This window comes from Oryzias latipes, chromosome 6 (assembly GCF_053564925.1).
Source record: "Oryzias latipes strain Hd-rR chromosome 6, Olatipes_Hd-rR_3.1".
Classification (NCBI taxonomy): domain Eukaryota; kingdom Metazoa; phylum Chordata; class Actinopteri; order Beloniformes; family Adrianichthyidae; genus Oryzias; species Oryzias latipes.
In genome coordinates this window covers 14,812,585-14,831,411 of record NC_136242.1, presented here as the reverse complement: position 1 = coordinate 14,831,411, position 18,827 = coordinate 14,812,585, and the positions used below count along the sequence as shown (strand labels likewise).

Here is an 18,827-nt window from a genome sequence, read left to right as displayed (position 1 = left end):
AAAAAGACTTTTTTAAATTATGAAGTCATTCATTTCGTAGAAACCTTCCAGTTTGTTTGGTGAGCCAAGTTTACAGCCTCACGGCGAAACATTTAACTTTAGTGCCTTTTGAAGGAGAAACAACCTTCAACAACAGCCACCAAAGAGCCCATTTTCACTAAGGTTTTCATCATTTATTTTATGGAATTGTTAATAAATGGGTTTATTTATATGGGTACAATATTGAAAGGAAAATATATTTTAAGCAACTTTGGACCAAATCACAACCTTCATACCGGCTGCTAACTTCAGCAGCAACATGCTGAACATGATCGTCATGGTGATGTCAACCAACCCGTGCCAACCAATACAGATCTGGAGAGTATGATGATCTCATTATGGTTTGGGTTTTTTTTCTGGTAAAAGCGTATAAAAAAAGATGAGTCTTGATGTTTTATATTGTCCTTCTTCATTTTCTCAATCAGGGAATAAAAAAACTGTCAGAGCTTTGTCATTGGCATGTTAAGGAAATGCTCTGCTGCCTCTCTTTCTTCACAGTGATCAAAGTTGTCAGGGGATTTTCTTTTCTATAGTTTGTGATAAATTGTAAATATACTTGCTTTTAAAAAGACTGATCTCTCCTGTAAAGTCCTCTCCAGATTTTACTGTCACATAAAGTTCCCCAACTTGGCACCAATTTACCCTGTTAAATTCCTGCTGAATTTTGCAAAACAAATGGGTGAGCATGAAATTATTTTTTTAAATATACTTTTTTTTACAGATCTATAAAATGTTTCTAACCAATGATCTTTGCTATATTGTTTGCCAAATGGTTCACTAGTTACATGTACTTGGATTACAAAACCGCAGCTTTTTTAAGTCAGTTATTATTAACACTAAAAGTAAAATTTTACATTTTACATGTTGTATTTTTAATTCAAGTCTTAAAAAAACAACATATTGAAAACAAACATCACCCAAAACTTTTCAAACCTGTAATATTGCAACTCAGACAGTGATGAAAGATATTTTAAATGCAGTGGAGATTGATTCAGTTTAATCTTACGTTCATAACATAAAATGTTTTTGGAATCTAATATATTATATGTCTTTCAAATTTGATTTACCCAGAGAGGTTAAGGTTAATCTTCTTCTGCCGTTTTATCCCTTTCGGGGTCACGGGGCTGCTGGAGCCTATCCTGGCCACTTGTGGGTGAAGGCAGGGGACATCCTGCCCGTCTGTCACAGGGCCACAATCACACACCCACTTACACCGAGGGACAATTTAGAGTTGCCAACTGACCTATGAAGCATGTTTTTGGATGGTGGGAGGAAGCCAGAAACCCTGGAGAGAACCCACACATGCACAGGGAGAACATGCAAACTCGACACAGAAAGGTCCCCCATTGATGTGCTGTTTCGGGTCCCCCAGCCAGGACCTGAACTGGGGGCCTTCTCGCTGTGAGGCAAGAGCGCTAACCACTGTGCCACCGTGCAGCCTAGGTTGAGGTTTCAATAAAGAAATAAAATATATATTTTATGTTGAGGTTGAGGTTTCAATATAAACTTCTTTTTTCTTGCCTATAAATCATTTCTAGTGTTGATTTTCTCGATTTAAATTTGTGTTGCGCCTAAAAAAAAAGTGATTCAAAGTTGTCAGAAACCTTTGGGTAGTTTCTGGACAACCAAATAATAAATAATTAACATTTTGGGATCTTGTTTTTTAAAGAAAAAAATTAGTACACATTTTAATAATCATCAACAAAAGCTAAGTAAAAAGGAATTTTTAAAAAATAAAACAATGAATAGAACACATTACATGGTCAGATCACATGTCACAATTTAGGAAGTGGACACTTTTTTCTGGGGAGAATGTGACATCATAAACAAAGAATGCACTGTTTATCCGTCAATATGTTTACAAAAAAACAATTGTTTTTTAAGGTTTTTTTTAAATGACCCTGTTTATCAGGAAGATAGTACAGTGGCTTTGAGAATTTGAGTTCAAAAGGCCACCTCAGCCACTGCAAGCACCATCTCCTCTCCCTCCCCATCCTCTAACCGATGTGTGTCCTGCGTCCTCATGGGAAAAGTTGAGCTCCCATCCTCTTTCCCATCAGGTTCATCAATCTTGCTGGCTTTGGTTTCTCCTCTTCCTCTGCATATTCCACACAGCGTAAGGAGAGCTCCTTTGCATCTCCTCCTAAAGGATGGATCACAGGCTGCATACAGGAAGGGGTTCAAGCAGGAGTTGATGTAGGCCAAACAGGTGACATACGGGTGGGCAGCCAGCAGACTTTGGTCTAAAGAGCAGGAGTAGGCGACGAATCCAAACTCCAGGAGCATGGCCATGGTTTTATTAACATGCAGGGGCAGCCAGCACAGAAAGAACGCCAGCACTAAAGTAACAATCACCCGGAGCAGTCTCCTCTGGCGTTTGCGGTCAGTACCAGGGCCCCGTCCAAAGTGTCTGCTGAGGAGTTGGGCCAGAGAGCAGTAGCAAACCAGCAAGATGATAAAAGGAAGCAGGAAGCCGAACAGAGTTGATTTGATGCTCAAGGCAGAAGCCCACAACATCTCCATCCTCTCTTTTTCTGAGTCATCCAGCTCTGATCCAATCATTATGGAGTAATCCATCTGACAGGAAAGGATGGCATTTCTGGAGTCCAGCTGCTGGCTGTTTTTGGGGTCCAGCTCAAGCTCGATCTCCCTGACCGAGCGCAGCAGCAAGCCAGGAAGAGCCAGGACACCTGCCACCGCCCACACGCCACCGAGAACCCAAAAAGCTCTGGAGGGCCAGCTCTGTGGTGGCTGCTGGCTGGAGGACTGGCGACCGGTCAAAATCCAATACCGCTCCAGACTGAGCATGCTCAGGCTGAAGACGCTGGCGTACATGTTGAGAGCTGTAAGGAAGCTGCTGATTTGACAAAGAGCCTGCCCAAAGATCCAGTGGTAGCCCATTGCTGTGTAAACTGCCCAAAGAGGGAGAGTTACAAGGAAGCAGAGGTCAGCCAACGCTAAACTGGCTATGAGGGAGTCTGTTAGAGACCTGGAGGGACGAGGGATGAGAGGAGGATGAGTGTTGGAGGAAGGACACGGGGGTCTGCTGCTTTGTCCTGAAGAATCAGTGACATTTGATCTGTTTGTCGGACAAAAACAACCATGGGGAGCGTGTTTTATCCTGGTTCTGAAACTACAGCAGAGCTGTCTGACTTCCCTTTTCTGTTTGCCCCATGCCCCTGTCTGCCTGCCCTCAGATCGGTCCAAATAGGCCCACAGCACCAAGCCGTTTCCAAGACAACCAAGCAGGAAGGCCAGCAAGTAGACTGAAGGGATGATAAAAAGGGAGGGCGACCAGTCGCTGTAGTCACAGAGGAGAAAGGGAGTAGGGCTGGGGGAAGAGGGGACATCTTGATCTGACATCTGTCTATTCTAGGTAATAGTTCACATAAGTCCAAAAGGAATAAAACAGAAACTTCTGTTCACCTTCGCTTCATCAGTCTTGACTTGGAAAGTCTGAAAATTAAAGACATAAAATAGGATTATACTCAGAAAAGCTTCCCTTGTGATTACACACAAAAAAATACAAAACTCAAAGACAGAAACTTTTATCATTGGATGTGTGCACGAATCTTCTTTAAAAAGTCTCATTTTAATCAGGTAACATAGGAATAAAAGTCAAAGAATTTTGGACTATAAACAACAGGATTATAGTAAAAGACATGAGAAAAGATTTTAAATTCAGAATCCATAGGCACACAGCATATGAAAAATAACTTTCTAAACTTGATTTAGTTTTGAGATGATACTCACTTTAAGCATCTACAGCTTCATGAAAGTAATTTCCACAGTGGAGCCTTCATCTTATCATCTTCATCAAGACCTTTCTTTTCTGCTGTTGTCTCTTCAGTCTGTATGTTTTTATATGTCCTCTCCGCAGACAGAAGTGAACCCAACTGAAGCCCTCCTTTTTCTGGAACCAGACCACCCCAGTGACAGTCTGCAAACACAAGCCCCCCTTAAAACAAACTTGCAAACCGCAGGAGAGCCCACACACAAACAGCCTGACAAACAAGGCCGTCCAGGCTGCTCGTCCTCTTCACACACATGCAAACACCTTCAAATGCGCAAATGCAAGCAAACATTCTGTCCCCAGTGTGTCGCATGTTCAGAAACACTCTGGTTACAATGATCAAATCTGATAAAACGAAGGATAAATTACACGCTCTCATCTAATCAACAACTTCAGAACGGAAAATAGCTTTAAACAAGATCGACAAAAGGTTTTCAGCGGAAACTATATTTTTCTTCTTGGCTAAACCTACAAAATCAATCTGTGGCTAATGAATGTCTGTTTTATGCAACTTTTTAAAAGAACATTGTGAATTTAAGTGTGTTTTAGTGAAATATTGCTGTAAAAAAAGTAAATATAAATCATTTTTGGTGAGATTATTGTTTTGCAGGTGGACAGTTCAGAACAGGTGTGTCGGAACAATTTTAAGGTTCTTAACAGTGCTTTCACAGATCCATGGATAAATTAAATAGTAATTATTTAATGTACTTGTTTTTTATATTTATCTAAAAAAATGAAGAGAATTTGATCCAGCAGCCAAAGTTGATCATAAATAATATCTTATGTGCACATTTCCTGAAAAGAGAGAGTAATTTCCTTTACTGTGTTTGATCATTTCAACGCTCCAAAGTTATTTTTAGAATATTAAATTGGGCTTTTTTTCGTATTTTATTCAACAGAAATACCCTGAATCTGCCACGGGTGAGTAAAAATTGTAGTTACATACAATTGACAAATTTCTTAGAAAGTTTTTCACTCAATTTTTTTTAAGAAAAATGCCGAATCATGGGACATGAGAACAAGGCCGATTGTTCAATTTCTCTCATATATGAACATGAAGACAAATATGAAAAATATTTGTCTTTACAAAAACCACACCGATTTTTCGTTTTTGTTTTACAGAATGTATTATTTGGAATGTTAACTGCCGTAGTCCAACTAAGAAATTTTGTAAATGTAAGTTGTTCAAATTCACAGTTTAGGAAAAAATTCACAATGTATTCAAAAAATTGACAATAAATAACAAAGTAGTTAATGACTTCTCAATTCTCCAAATAAAATGATTTTTTCTGGCAACACATTATTTTCACTTAAAATTAAGGTACAATACTGTAACCATTTCTGTTTAAAATGAAAGTCTTTGTCCCACCACCCTCAGCTTTTACTCTTTTTAACAGCTGTGTGACTCCGACATGAGTTATAACTTAATGGTTGTTGGAACGGTTGATGGAGGACAGGGCACCGCCAGGTCAGCATAGAATTACAGCGTAAACACAGTGGATGCTCGGATGGTAAACAGGAAGTGTTTGTCCCTCGAGAGGTCACGCTGCCATCAGCCCTTTGTGGTGGGAATAGAAGGCTTTGGGGAAACATTCCAGGCCTTTCTCTCGTCTAAAAACACACATTCTTTAAGATGGTGGGAAGGAAAGAAAAGCACACAACTTTGCAAACCTTTCTCACCCAAACTATGGTCAAATTAAAGCTTTATTAAAGCTAAATTATGGCATGGCAGTGCAAAACCACATTATTCTGTGAATACAAAGATGTTTTTACACCCGGGTTCCAGTCTAGAAAGCCTCTGCATTTTGATTTCTCAGCTTCCTATGATGGAGATCTTTTCTCATAACTTTTTTTCTGTTTGTAAGTAAAACTTACCATACAAGGTTTAGGCGTTTCCTCTTTAGCTGCACCTACTTTTAGACAAGATCTTGTGTTTTTCGTTGACAACGATCAATGCAGATTAATCCTTTCCTTCACATTTCAGAATATTCTCAAACCTAAAGGTTAGATGTAAACTTTCCAACAGAAAATTTTACAACTTGTGTCAAGTTAGTCCTTTTTTTAACAGCTTTCACTGAATTTGCATCTTATAACCTGCTGTTCATGGCTTTTTTCCGGGTTTTTTGTGATGTTTCTTGTAAAGTTTTCTAAATTGCATTTTTAGGACTTTTAACTAATGTGTTCAAACAGATGTACACTTTGTAGGTTTTATACTCCTTAACACTTTCTATGATTCAATAATAGATTCCCATTCAAATTTTACAGTGGATTACAGTCACGAACCTGATCTCTGAGAGTATATAGTTTAGTTCTTGTGCTTTTCCTTCCAAAATAAACTCTTATCTAAAAACGGTATGCATAAAAGCTGTAAAGGACAAAGGTATTCTTTCCTGTGAATGCCGTATAAAGTTGCTTTCCAAACTCAGCAATGGCTGGTTGCAAGGTTGTACCAGATAAGGATTTGCATGATAAACCCGACATGGTTCAAACCTCCTCTGTGCAGGGAAATGATCTCGCCCAGTAGTATTTTAAAGAGATTAAATGTGCCCGTTGGTGCAGTTTTTCCCTGGACGCAGAATGGATAGAATGCTCGTGTGCCTTCTTCTTGCTGGGATGGTGGGAGCAGAGGTGCAGGAAATCCTTTCACCAGAGTGTAAGCAGTTCCTGTACATGGGGACGCTGCCACGGGGACTCGAGGAGCAGCCGTTCAAGAAGATCTGTCAGTTCTACGCTGGCAAACCGCGGTTCATCACTCTCTATGACACCTTCAGCCGCATCCCTGTTTACTCGGCCTACACCTTCAAACGCTCTGACGGCTTCAAGAAGGTCGACGTGCCGTGGATGTATGAACCACAGGTAACAGAGCTTGTTCGGGACCGGAAAAACATCTTTATTTGAGGATTTTTTGCAGCTATGCAAGTATTTATAAACGAGAAAAATGAAAGTTTAAACTGATTGGCCATAAAAATGCAAAAGGTACAACTGGCCTGTTTATTTTCCTATCATCCCTTCAAAGTAAACCACCAAAAAGCCGTTATTAAGAGATGTGTTGGAATGGTTTCACTTTTTTAAACAAGTATAAATAATTTTGTAATGTAAAGTGGGGCAAAAAAGTATTTAGTCAGCAAGTTCTACCTCTTAAAAAGATGAGAGAACTGTAATTTTCATCATATACATACCTCAACTATAAGAGACAAAATGAGAAAACGAAATCCGGAAAGTCATATTGTCTGATTTTTAAAGAATTTATTTGTTAATTATGGTGGGAAAAAAAGTGTTTGGTCAATAACAAAAGTTCAACTCAATACCTTGTTACATACCCTTTATTGGCAATGACAGCAGTCAAACATATTCTGTAAGTCTTTTTGGCCCATTCCTCCATGCAGATCTCCTCTAGAGCAGTGATGTTTTGGGGTTGTCGCTGGGCAACACAGAATTTCAACTCCCTCCAACAATTTTCTATGGGGTTGAAATCTGGAGACTGGCTAAGCCACTCCTGGACTTTGAAATGCTTCTTACAAAACCAATCCTTCTTTACTCGTGCGTTTGTGTTTGGGACCGTTGTCATGCTGAAAGACCCAGCCACGTTTCATCTTCAATGCCCTTGATGATGGAAGGAGGTCCTCACTCAAAATCTGACAAGGCATGGCCCCATTAATCCTTTCCTTTACGCGGATCAGTTGTCATGGTCCCTTTGCTGAAAAACAGCCCGAAATCATGATGTTTCCACCCCCATGCTTTACAGTAGATGTGGTGTTCTTTGGATGCAACTCAACATTCTTTCTCCAAAAGTTCTATTTTGGTTTCATCTGACCATGGGACATTCTCCCAATCCTCTTCTGGATCATCCAAATGCTCTCTAGCAAACTTTAGACGGGCCTTCACATGTACTGGCTTTAGCAGGGGGACACGTCTGGCACTGCAGGATTTGAGTCCTTGGCAGCGTCATGTGTTACTTATGGTAGCCCTTGTTACTTTGGTCCCAGGTCTTTGCAGGTCATCACTAGGTCCCCCCGTGTAGTTCTGGGATTTTTGCTCACTGTCCTTGTGACCATTCTGACCCCACAGGGTGAGATCTTGCAGGAAGCCCCAGAAGGAGGGAGATGATCAGTGGTCTTGAATGGCTTCCATTCCTAATAATTGCTCTCACTGGTGATTTCTTCACACAAAGCTGCTTACCTATTGCAGATTCAGTCTTCCCAGCCCCTTTAAGGTTGAGGCCAGGTGTCTTTCATATCGGTAACCAGTTTAAACAGGTGCCATTATTACAGGGAGTGAGTGGAGGATCCTCTTAAAGAAGAAGTTACAGGTCTGTGAGAGCCGGACATCGTGTTTATTTGTAGGTGGCCAAATACTTATTTACCACCATAATTTACAAATAAATACTTCGAAAAAAGTTGTTTTTCTCATTTTGTCTTTCATTTTTGAGATATGCCTATGATGAAAATTATAGGCATCTCATCTTTTTAAGTGGGAGTGAACTTGCACAATTAGTGGCTGACAAAATACTTTTTGATTTAAACAAATTTATTTAAGCTCTAAACTTTTAATCAACTTTTTTTATACAATGTAAGAATATAACCCATATTTAAAAAAAAACAGTTTAACGTTCTAAATTTTAAGTAATAATGTAGTATTGTTGCAAAATTAATGGACCTTTTAGAATATTTAAGTCAGGAAAAGATACATGCTGGTTTGTGTTTGCATGAAGGTTTGAGATAAGTTTGAGTTTAAAATAATTATCTTGTGCTGCATATCCCTGATACAAATTCAGAAGGTTAAACCTTGACTGAACCTTTTCTTTGCTATTCCTGCATTTCTTATAAACAGCATGAAAGGTTCCACGCCACCATTTAAATTTCCAAAGCTTTATTTTGAAAACACTACTTAATGCTACGCTCTTAAATCCTGACAAAAATACTTCAGGATATAGACGTATGAGGTTTTGTTGTTGTTGTTAAAGACCCACTTTAATTGTGCTTTTGGTGTTTTGAACATGTTCTTGTGGCATTTTTCTGAAGTAGGAAAACAAATGAAGCTTTAAATTGCATTTCTAAGTATTTCTTTATTGAAATTGGGATTCAGAAGCAGATGAAAAAAAGCCATTGGAAAAAGCTTATAGCAGAGATATGTCGGCAGGTCACAAGCTCCCCGCTCTACCCCAGTCGTGTAGACGACTAGATCCTTGTAGGTCTTTGTTTTTCTCGTCTGAGCTGGTAGCTAGTACAAAACAGTACGTCTGGATAGCTCCAATTTGTTGCAGCGGTAATATTATGTTGGGGTTGTGAGGGGCTGTAAGCTAGCAGAAGACAGTGTAAACAAAAGGGACGATGGGAAATAAGGGGAGGCTTATAGTTCCCCCCACAATTCAAAATTTCTAATGAACGCTCTGTAGAAACTATGTGCTAGAAAACGACACAGGTTTTTGGAATTTCCCCGAAAAAAACGGCATAATTATAATTAAAAGACGACCGGGATTACTTTGAAAATAGATCAAAATGATGATCAGAATGGGACTTTAAATGTATTTAATGCTGAGATGAATCTCCTTGTGGTGAATTGTGTTGTTCGTCTTCCCAGCTGTCCATGAAGTCTGACTCCAGAGAGATGCAGCACTTCCCTTCAGACAACCATCACCGCAGCTTTGAGGACTCTCAGGCTGTGCTGGAAGACTACTCCAACAGTGTGATCTTCGAACGCGGTCAGCTCAATCCTGACGAGCACCAGGGCGACCTGGACGACAAGGCCGCCACCTACACGCTGACCAACGTAGTCCCTCAAGTTCGAGAGTTCAACATCGGCCCCTGGAAAAACCACGAACACACCATACGTCAGAGGCTGAACAACTACTGCCGGGGCACCGCCTACGTCATCACCGGGATCACCACGTCGGGCCACACCATCCGCCGAGAGAACATCAACCGCCTGGGCATTCCCACCTACCTCTGGTCAGCGTACTGCTGCACCAACTTTGACCACAATGCTCCATACTCTGAACGCTCAAAGTTCCCCGCGTTTGCGGCTCACGGCCTCAACGACAAGGTTGACAACAGGGTGCAGGAGATGACGGTGCAGCAGCTGGAGATCTTCCTGAAGAAGGTCACTTATGTTGACAGCTCCTTCCAGATCTTCTACCAGAACTGTGATCCTGCCACCAACATGTTAAATTAGTCCTAAAGTCCGGAGACAACCATCCTCCTCATCTTAGATGCAACTATAGATGGAAAAAATTATAATGGTCGAAATTAGCAGTTTAAACAAAATACCCAGAATTATATTAGACTTTTCTCTAAAAAAAAGGAAACACTTGAAATGTAATTAGTCAGTGTCTTCAGAAGCTCAATCGTTTTTACAACACCTGTCACATTTTAGGATCCACTCAGAGGGAAATTGTGTTTTTGACATGTTCTTGTGACATTGTTTTTGTTGATGGAGGACATATATAAAGAAAGTAAAGCTTAAAATTGCATTTTTGAGTATTTTTTAAATTTAAATCATTGTTAATCAAGAGCAGACAAAATGAGACATTTAAAAAGCTAATTTGTGACGTAGAAAATACCGCCGGCGGGTCACAAGCTCCCTGCTCCGCTCCATTCAGATGTCCGTCTTTGTTTTCCCCATCTGTCAAACTTTACAGCTGGATAGCTCCGATATTGCTCGCCACTGTTGTTGCATCACTAATGTTAGGTTGGGGTGTGAGGGGCTGTAAGCTAGCAGGAGAGAGCGTAAACAGGTGGATGATGGAAAGTGGGGGCGGGCTTACTTCACACTAGCAGTCCCAACTCAAGAGTTAAATTTCTAAAGTACTGTTGCTCTGCTCTTGCTCAGTGTTCTAGAAAGTGAAAGGTTTTTTGGATTTCAGCTAGAAATACGTCATAGTCATAATTCAAAGAACACTGGGAACGCTTTGAAAATACATCAGAAGATGATCAGAGTGGGACTTTAGGAGCAGCAGTTCGAACATTTCCCACTCCATAACCAAATCTTTTTTTTGTTTTTTAAATACGTTATGTATAAATGTTGGTTATAAATACTAAGAAGCCATGGTTTCAACATTTAAAGTTTTTTTCTTTTGAAAAAGTTTTTGCCCATGAAAATCAGTAACATACATTATTGAAGAGGCCTCTTATAAAAACTAATCTCTCACCAAATGTATGTTTTACTTTAATCTGAGAGTTAATTCTCTACAGCAAGAGCTCTAAATGACCCTTTTCACTGTGAGCCTTTTGTTCAGCGGAGATTAGACAAGAGTTTTATATTCCCTCTTCCAGCCCTGTCGCTACGGTGCAGCTCTGCAATTTGCTTTCTCGCTCTCAACACAATCCCAACTACATGTACTACGGTTTTAACCGGTCAACAGTTTAACCAATCGTGTCCAGAGCTTCTTTAGATCATATTTATATCTGTAATTGTGCCACTCTATGGACTACAAAAACAAACTGATCTGTTTGTAATGGCTGTCAGATTCCTGAGATCAGTTCATTGACAGACGTCCTTCTGGGAACAACAGTGTCTTCAGCAGAAGGAAGACTTGTTTTTTTTAAAGGAGACAGGAGAATCAGATATTTGCTCACATTGTGCAGACAAGCATATCTCGAATAGGCAGAAAAACTAAATTCAATCTTTTTTAATGACATTTAAATGATTTTAAAAAATCCAGGAGACAAATATTTTATACTAAATCTTGACCATTTTAATTTCTTGTTGGCTAACAGCTAATATAAACAGTCTTAATGATGTTAAACTGTCAACATTCATTTTTTGTGCGTCCGGACAATTAAAGGCTTCCAGTTGTCTTTTTATATGTTTCTCACTGAAATACAGAAACTTTTCAAAGTAAAACATAGTTTTAAAAAAGAAAAAAGTCAAATTATATTCCTTGCTTTAAAAAAAATTAAAGATTCTCATGGAACAAATGGAAAATGGTTTCTGTTCCACACCAAACACTCACTGCAGTGTGTGGCCCATACATAATGGTGGCTGTAATTCATTTTGGGCTTCAGTTGAACCACAAGGTGTTGAGTTGGGTCTGTTTCTTGATGCTGGTGTCCAGTTTCAGGACCTCTCTGACTGCCATGGTGGCGTAGGTGGAGGGAGGCAGGGAGAACTCCATCCTTAGAGCTCGATACTTTCCCTCTAGCAGCAGGGATCAGCAACAAGCCAAAAACACAACAGAAAACAAGTTGGTTGGAATTAGAAACGAGCATTTCCTTCCATTTAATCCATTTTGCTTAACATACAAAGACAGGTTTTTTTTAAAAATATTTCTCCTACTTCAAAACATCTTTAAGGTTTGGATCATGAATGCTTGTAGAGTGCAGTCTTGTGTTATACAGTGTTCATCTGTTTAATAGAATGAGGCCTAGAATAAATGTACCTGTGTTGAAAACAGGAGCCGGTTTGTTCTCCAATTTCTCAAAGTCGGTATGAACCAAAGAGATCCTGGGATCATCGTATTGAATCACGTCCCTGCACCAAAAAACAAAACAAAAAGATCTCTTACTTGCTCCAAAAGTTGCCATCTTCAACAAAACAAGCTTATAAAAGTCACAGCAGAGACAGGTGAAAACATTTGGGCAGAGGCATAAACAGGAAGTACTGACCAGCTGACATCGGTGGGTCTGATGATGATGCGTCTGTACGCTCCAGCCAGAGAGTAGTCCCTCACTTTGTGCCTCATGTTGTCGATGTCCAGCCCGTCTGCCGAGAGCAGCTCTCTGTAACCGTCCCCGACTGACAGAACACAACAAGCCTTTATTCACAACCTGGAAGAACACACTTTAACCAAAAAAATTAGGTAAAGAAAGGACGCAGGTCTGCAACACTTGCCTGGAGAGGATGGTATTTTTATACAGAAAAGCATCAACAAAACCATTCATGACCTGGAAGTACCAAAGCATCAGGAGTCTTACTGTGGTGAGAGGGGTAGATGACATCAAAGCCAGGAAGCGGCATCACAATGTCATGGATGGAGTGCTGCTCGGCCTCCTCGGCAGACAGCACATGTGCGGTGGCTTCACAAACACAAACGCACACTTAATGAGCCTAAAAGTCTAACTGGAGTGGAAACATTTGAAATCAATACTCCGATCAGACGAGTGGTGATACAGCATAGCTGCAACAAAAACAAAGATTCTTTTTTGAAGATCTCCATCATCTATTCAGGAGTTATAGTGAATCTAAGAACTCACATCCTCTTTAGATGAATAATCTGATTCATTTATTTTATTCTTTATCAAACAAGAAATTAAGCGGATGCTGAACATTAATGAGTTATTTTATTAGTCTAAGGGGAGAGGGAAATCTAGTTATGATTCACTGAAAAGCCCAAATGTTTTCCGGTATTAACAACAGAAAGTATGCAGCTAAAGAGAAAAGTGATGGATTTACTTCCTCGGAGGACCAGATCGCCCGCCACAGCCTTCAGACCGAAAGCCTGGATCCTGCGGCTCACCATGGTGTTCCACACAAAGCTCTGATAGCTGTGGATGTACATCAGGCGGTTGTTGCGAGGAATCTGTGGACGAGAAGAAAGAAAACAATTCAAGTGTTGGATTTGTTGTAGTGCTGCAGCACAGGCGAACCTCCTCACATGATGATGTAGGCAGCAGATTACAACTCTGCAAAAACAGAAACAACTGTCATGCTTTGAGAGCACTTTCACTCTTTCTATGAAAATAAAGGAACCAACCAGTCCAAAGGCTGTGACGATGTTTTTCTTGCCGTACATGGACAGGCCTCGCAGCAGCTGTCCTTCAAGGCAGCGCTTGTTGGGCAGCTTTTTCAGGGCTGCCTCTGGGTCCTGAGTCTTAGCCCACTCCTCTCTGCAGTGGACCAAATATTCTTTCTCTGCTGCAGACGGATTGCAGAAAAAAACAAAACAATTACAACTCCAACCCAGTCGAACTAGTAAGAACAGGGCGGGATTACCTCCAGGACGAGGTTTCAGAATCAAATCCACCACCTGATTCCAGTTGTTCCTCAGAATGGCTCTGACACACACGAAGCAAGAGAAATTGGTTTTTAGAAAAAATGAAGTTAGGAGCAACAGTTTGCCGCCTATTTGGAGCCCATATCACCTGCCAATAGGGCTGCACGATATGAGGAAAACTCGCGATATGCGATATTGGTAATTAATATTGCGATAACGATATAAATTGCGGTATATAAACAAATAGCCAAAAAAACAAAAACATCATTTCCATTTCACTGCAACAGTTTAAAAATGATACTCCAAATGACCCTTGTCGACGTAGGAGGCAATCATCAAACATAAAAGGGCTCATCTTATTGATCAACAACGTAAACGGGTCCTTCCGATTGGTTAAATGCATAAAGGGATTTATTTCATTTGTTCAATATTTCAAGCTGCCTTAAGGTTGTTTTAGCACATTTAAGGTAATCATTTATTGCGATTTTTGCCGTCTTTTGCGGTATGCATATTGCACAGCTTGATTTCGCGATGATGATAAATTTGCGGTAGATTGTGCAGGCCTACCTGCCAACATGCTGCGTTGGCACAGCTGTGGTGCCGAAGCGCTGCATGCCATAGTAGTTGATGAAGCCGGTCTGCTTGAGGGACGTCATGGCCTGATGGACCTGCTCGCCTGTTCCTGAGATGTTCCTGGAGCGACAAATACAGAGAAGGAGTCATTCAATAAGAAAAGGTTCCCGAAAGCGTCTTTGCAGGTGTAAATGTTTGACATCCTGATTTCAAGTGATCCACAGTTTAAGCTGACCCTTTTCACGGTTAAACAGCAGAGGAAACACGCTGACCTGATGATGACAGTGAAGTGGTTTCCCTGCAGCTCCCCCAGCTTCAGAGGATGATTTTTGTAACTGAAGTTTCCAACCTTCAGGTTCAGGAGGCACTTGTTGAGGTGAGCTAATCTGTCTGCTGTGATCCTGCTCAAACAGAGAAATTGATACAGTACATTGATATAATACAAAAAATGACCACCCACCAGAATCTATCTTTCTGGTAACAACTGAAGCTTTTTTCATTTATTTTATTGTTATTTTTTACTTATCTGAATGATAATTCCCATCTACTTCCTTAGAAAAGTATGATTAGTAGCAGTTGCTAATGTTTTGAAGGGTGAAAATTCTCCTGTGAAGTCATTTATTTAAATTCAATTTTATTTATATAGCCCAATATTACAACAATAGTCGTCTCATTGGGCTGCATTCCAGTAATTGTATAATAAGTTAGCATGAAGTCATAGAATTCAAAAGGTAACGGCTGAACTAAACGCACACCCGATGAGGGAAAAGAGGAAATCAACACGGCATTTTCTACAGCAAAGCCAATGTCTTTACCTGAGCACTGCGATTTCCTGCACTGTGATGGCTCTCTTGTCTTTGGTGCCCATGTAGGAGAACATGTTGGGTCTGAGCCTACAAACACAACAATCACGACAAATATGTAGACGTTTACGTTTATTTTGAAGTTGCTTAAAAAAAAACCCCACACAGACCTGAGAAACTTTGACAGCACGTTGATAGCATCCATGGTGTCTTTGTTCTCCTTGTATAGGACAAAGTGGCAAAAACTACCACGGTTTTTAGGCCAGAAGTGTTTTCTTGGAGCTTTTTGTTTTTTTGAAAGACAGAGGGGAAAAAAAGGTTGCATTCAGACATGGAAACATGCATGAAAAAAAAAAGCCTGGAAAGTCCAGTCATATGTGTGCAGATTGTCCCCTTCCATGTGTGCATTAGTGGGCCGTTTCCCCACAGAATTCAGAGTAAATATTGAAGCAGAACCTGTTCTTCTGTGCTGTAAAGAGAGTCAGAACGTACCTGTAGATGCTTTGACTTTTATCCACAGGAGACAAGCAAAAAGGGGATAAAATAACGTTACTAAAAACGAGGCTCTGACAGACTGGTAGCCGAGTCATCGGGGGTGACGCCTCATGCAGGGAGCTGAGGGTGGAGGGCTGTTTGTCAATGCTTTGTTGCATGAAAGCTGAAGGTTTTTTGTTGTTTTGTGATGCAATTATTTCAAAAATATTCTTAAGGTTGTCAGAGCATTCCACTAAGAAAGGTTTTTTTTTTTCTGTAACCAAAATTGTGAATGTTCAATAGAGTCACAAAACTTGCAGCAGAACCATGCAGGTGTGCTGATCATGCATCCTAAATTCTGTGGTGGAGCAAATGAGACATGAACTAAAAGAATTTTTTAAAAATGAACGTGCAATGCATTCTTCCATTTCTCCGAGTTCAGTTCCTTTTTTTTCCCCGTAATTGCATTAGTGGTTCTGTTTCCCCTCTACCCACCTGCTAAAGCCTTCTTCCCAGCAACATGATAGGCCACTATGAACCTGCAGCCATCCTTCTCTTCAGTTTTTGTCTCTAGACCAGGAAATTGGGTCTTGATTGCTTTGTGGATGAGGGTCCGCTTCTCTTTTGTATCATCAACTACCTAAAGATGTTAAAGGTGCGAGAAGGAATACCACAAAAACTTAATGGCCTTTCAGACATTTCTGTCATTACAAAGAGGCTGGAGGTCAGTAGAAGCACCTGAATGGAGACAGTTCCTTCCTTGTTCTTATAAAGCTGCAGGTCGCCAAGCTGCTTCTTCTGCTCCTCTGTTAGCACGTCGTCGTCCTTTGGCTGATGCTCCTCCCCCTGGACCTCCTGAAATAAACGGAAATCTTTACTCGTGGCAGACTGAAGGCTTTCCTCCAGTAATGGATATCAACACATTCCTGGCTATTTTAAAGAATGTAATCAAAAGATATGAATGTGATATAAAGATACAAACAAATGTCCAGAACCTGCTATACTTAAAGACCCACTCCAATGAAAATCCTGTTTTTGGTGTTTTTAACTTGTTCTTGTGGCATTTTTCTCACGATGGAGGACATATGTAAAGAAAATTAAGATAAAATTGCATTCCTTTTTTGAAATTGTTGTGAATTAAGAGCAGGCAAAGATATGCCGTTTGAAAAAGCTTGTAGGTGAGACGTTGAAGCTATAAGAGCAAGCTGCTAGCTCCCTGCTCTGCTCCATTCTGATGCATCCACTTGCAGGTGAATAGATCCCTGAACGTCTTTGTTTTCCTCATCTGAGCTGTTATCTGGACTCAGAATTTTACTCTACGGTTTGTGTTGCACAGATAATGTTAGGCTGGGGGATTGAGGGGCTGCAGGCTAGCAGGAGGGTGTGTAAACAGACAGCTTTCAGCAATGGGGAGGGGAAGGGGGAATGGGGTTGCATTGCACCAACTCAGAAGGGGATTTTTAATGAACTACTGTTGTTCTGCAAAAAACTACATGTTTTTTTTTATTATTTTGGCTAAAATTGGCTCAATAATAATTAAAAGGCCACTGGAAACGTTTTTTTGGAGTGGGACTTTAATCATTTGCTCACATTTCTTGCATAAAGTTATTTTTTCCTTATCATAAAAGTGATTGTTTACCTCTGTGTCTGCTGGTACAGAGACGTCATCTAAGTGTACCGTTTTCCCTTGTTTGTTAATTTCGTGCACAACAAAATCCGAGTACCTGAAAAAAAAGAATGCGTCACATTCAACAACTTATAGCAAATCCTTTGGATGATGCATTTCTGGCTGGAAGCATGCAGACCTCTCCTTCAGGATTCCAGAGAAGCCCTCGTGGTCGCTGACATATTTCAGGATGCCCACATCCGTCTCAGTCAGGCCGTGCTTCATCATGTCAGCAAAGGTGTCCCCATCCTCCTCTTCCTCCCCCTCACATGCTGCTTCTTCTTCAGGCAAGCAAGACGTTTCCTCATCTTGGCTGGGAGCAGCCCTGTTGCCATGATCAGCTTCAGTTTTTTGTTTCTTTAACGGTAAGTCTTGCTCCTCGTCTTCTGGACAAGTTCTTTTCTCTCCGGCCAGGGCAGGAGGAGGTGGACTTTCCAAATCAGACATTAAAGCAAAGCTGTAAAAAAAACAATAAAAAACAGAGCATACATTAAACATCAACACTATAGGACCACCCAGTAAATGTATTTATGAATGTTCTATTATCTGACATTATGCTAACATGTTTACATTAAATGGAATCTGTTAAAAAATCCACCAGATTCGGTTTTTGTATTATCAGGGTGAGACAGGATGCAAAAACATAAAAATAAAATTAAAAATAAAACATGGACGTAAATATACCAAGAAAGACTCACCGTTGGCGAGATTGTATGAATACAATCGTGTGTAAGAAACGCAAATGTAGTTGACACACTCTTTTTACATTCAACTTGTTCAACACTTGTTCAGGCAACGGCAAGGAGGATCCAAACTTGTTTCTGAAAAACACAAAAACACGTAACTTGTAAGCAAAACCTAGCAAAGCGCAGGGTTAGCTAACCTCAAAGGACTAAAGCGAACTCTTCAAACACCAACGTGATTTAAAATGTTGATTTAAAAAAAAACAAAAACATCCAATCCTTAAGAAAATCCCACTTACATGCCTCTAGTGACGTTCAAAACACACCGAAGACTGCACAGCAGCAGTCTTTCGCGCACGTGCATGCGTGCCTCCGGAAATACGTCTTAAAATCGTAGAGCCCGCCCCCTGATTTCATTCGCTAAAAGACCTGTCCACACGACGCATTCATGTTGCCTCGAATGTTACAGTTTTTTAAACTCTTACCTCAAATTTAAAAGTTTCCTGGGAATAAATTGAAACACTGGTGATAAATACCTTCACTTAAATCTTAAATGAATAATTGGAATTAGCACATCTTCTTTTTTTAAATAAAATATGAGCCAAAAGATACTATTTACCAAAACATCTATTTTCCAGATGGATCAGTATAGTTTTTTTTGTCATTTTATTTTATTTCACCAAAGGTAGGTCTTGTGCTTTTTAAACCATTGACCTTTATTGTTTTTAATGTGTGTGTGTGTGTGTGTGTGTTTTATGATTGTCAGCAGATGGCTATTTTAAAATTTCCTCAGGGTTTATTAAAGACCTTATTTATCTATGAAACAAATAATCCAACTAAAAAGGGACATTTAAACAAAGGGGAA

General features: G+C 40.2%; 3 protein-coding genes across 6 annotated transcripts; 1 reads left to right on the top strand and 2 right to left on the bottom strand.

The window, feature by feature from the left end:
* Positions 1-1,698: 1,698 nt before the first annotated feature.
* On the bottom strand, positions 1,699-4,106 carry aplnr2 (apelin receptor 2). The gene is made up of 2 exons (XM_011475906.4): positions 3,793-4,106; positions 1,699-3,495 (listed from the first exon to the last, which is right to left on the bottom strand). Exon 2 carries the CDS (start codon positions 3,400-3,402, stop codon positions 1,984-1,986), a length of 1,419 nt encoding a protein of 472 aa, XP_011474208.1. The 5' UTR covers positions 3,403-3,495; positions 3,793-4,106; the 3' UTR covers positions 1,699-1,983.
* Positions 4,107-6,303: 2,197 nt separating this feature from the next.
* Positions 6,304-10,003, top strand: LOC101168457 (endonuclease domain-containing 1 protein-like). The gene is made up of 2 exons (XM_020703859.3): positions 6,304-6,688; positions 9,413-10,003. Exons 1-2 carry the CDS (start codon positions 6,374-6,376, stop codon positions 10,001-10,003), a joined length of 906 nt encoding a protein of 301 aa, XP_020559518.1. The 5' UTR covers positions 6,304-6,373.
* Positions 10,004-11,502: 1,499 nt separating this feature from the next.
* Positions 11,503-18,417, bottom strand: pus7 (pseudouridine synthase 7). 4 transcript variants are annotated; one of them, XM_011475905.4, is made up of 18 exons: positions 18,262-18,417; positions 17,978-18,100; positions 17,419-17,736; positions 17,253-17,337; positions 16,352-16,468; positions 16,109-16,253; positions 15,632-15,646; positions 15,310-15,421; positions 15,152-15,229; positions 14,609-14,737; positions 14,331-14,456; positions 13,763-13,824; positions 13,524-13,684; positions 13,223-13,349; positions 12,745-12,846; positions 12,436-12,565; positions 12,210-12,301; positions 11,503-11,968 (listed from the first exon to the last, which is right to left on the bottom strand). In XM_011475905.4, the coding sequence occupies exons 1-18, from the start codon at positions 18,324-18,326 to the stop codon at positions 11,832-11,834; spliced, it is 2,124 nt and encodes a 707-aa protein (XP_011474207.1). In that variant the 5' UTR covers positions 18,327-18,417; the 3' UTR covers positions 11,503-11,831. The 4 variants fall into 4 exon arrangements, with proteins under 4 accessions (XP_011474207.1, XP_020559517.1, XP_004069549.1 ...); XM_020703858.2 differs by having other exon boundaries at positions 18,266-18,359; XM_004069501.5 differs by lacking the exon at positions 15,632-15,646.
* Between the last annotated feature and the right edge of the window lie 410 nt (positions 18,418-18,827).

What these genes read in the sequence shown, in the direction of transcription:
- aplnr2 (XM_011475906.4), bottom strand. Translation starts at nt 3,402, where the DNA reads ATGTCAGATCAAGATGTCCCCTCTTCCCCCAGCCCTACTCCCTTTCTC.
- LOC101168457 (XM_020703859.3), top strand. Translation starts at nt 6,374, where the DNA reads ATGTGCCCGTTGGTGCAGTTTTTCCCTGGACGCAGAATGGATAGAATG. An exon ending in CGTGGATGTATGAACCACAG is followed by an intron (nt 6,689 to 9,412) that starts GTAACAGAGCTT and finishes TCGTCTTCCCAG; the next exon opens with CTGTCCATGAAGTCTGACTC.
- pus7 (XM_011475905.4), bottom strand. Translation starts at nt 18,326, where the DNA reads ATGCACGTGCGCGAAAGACTGCTGCTGTGCAGTCTTCGGTGTGTTTTG. An exon ending in CACTTCACTGTCATCATCAG is followed by an intron (nt 14,457 to 14,608) that starts GTCAGCGTGTTT and finishes TTGTCGCTCCAG; the next exon opens with GAACATCTCAGGAACAGGCG. An exon ending in CGATCTGGTCCTCCGAGGAA is followed by an intron (nt 12,847 to 13,222) that starts GTAAATCCATCA and finishes GTGTTTGTGAAG; the next exon opens with CCACCGCACATGTGCTGTCT.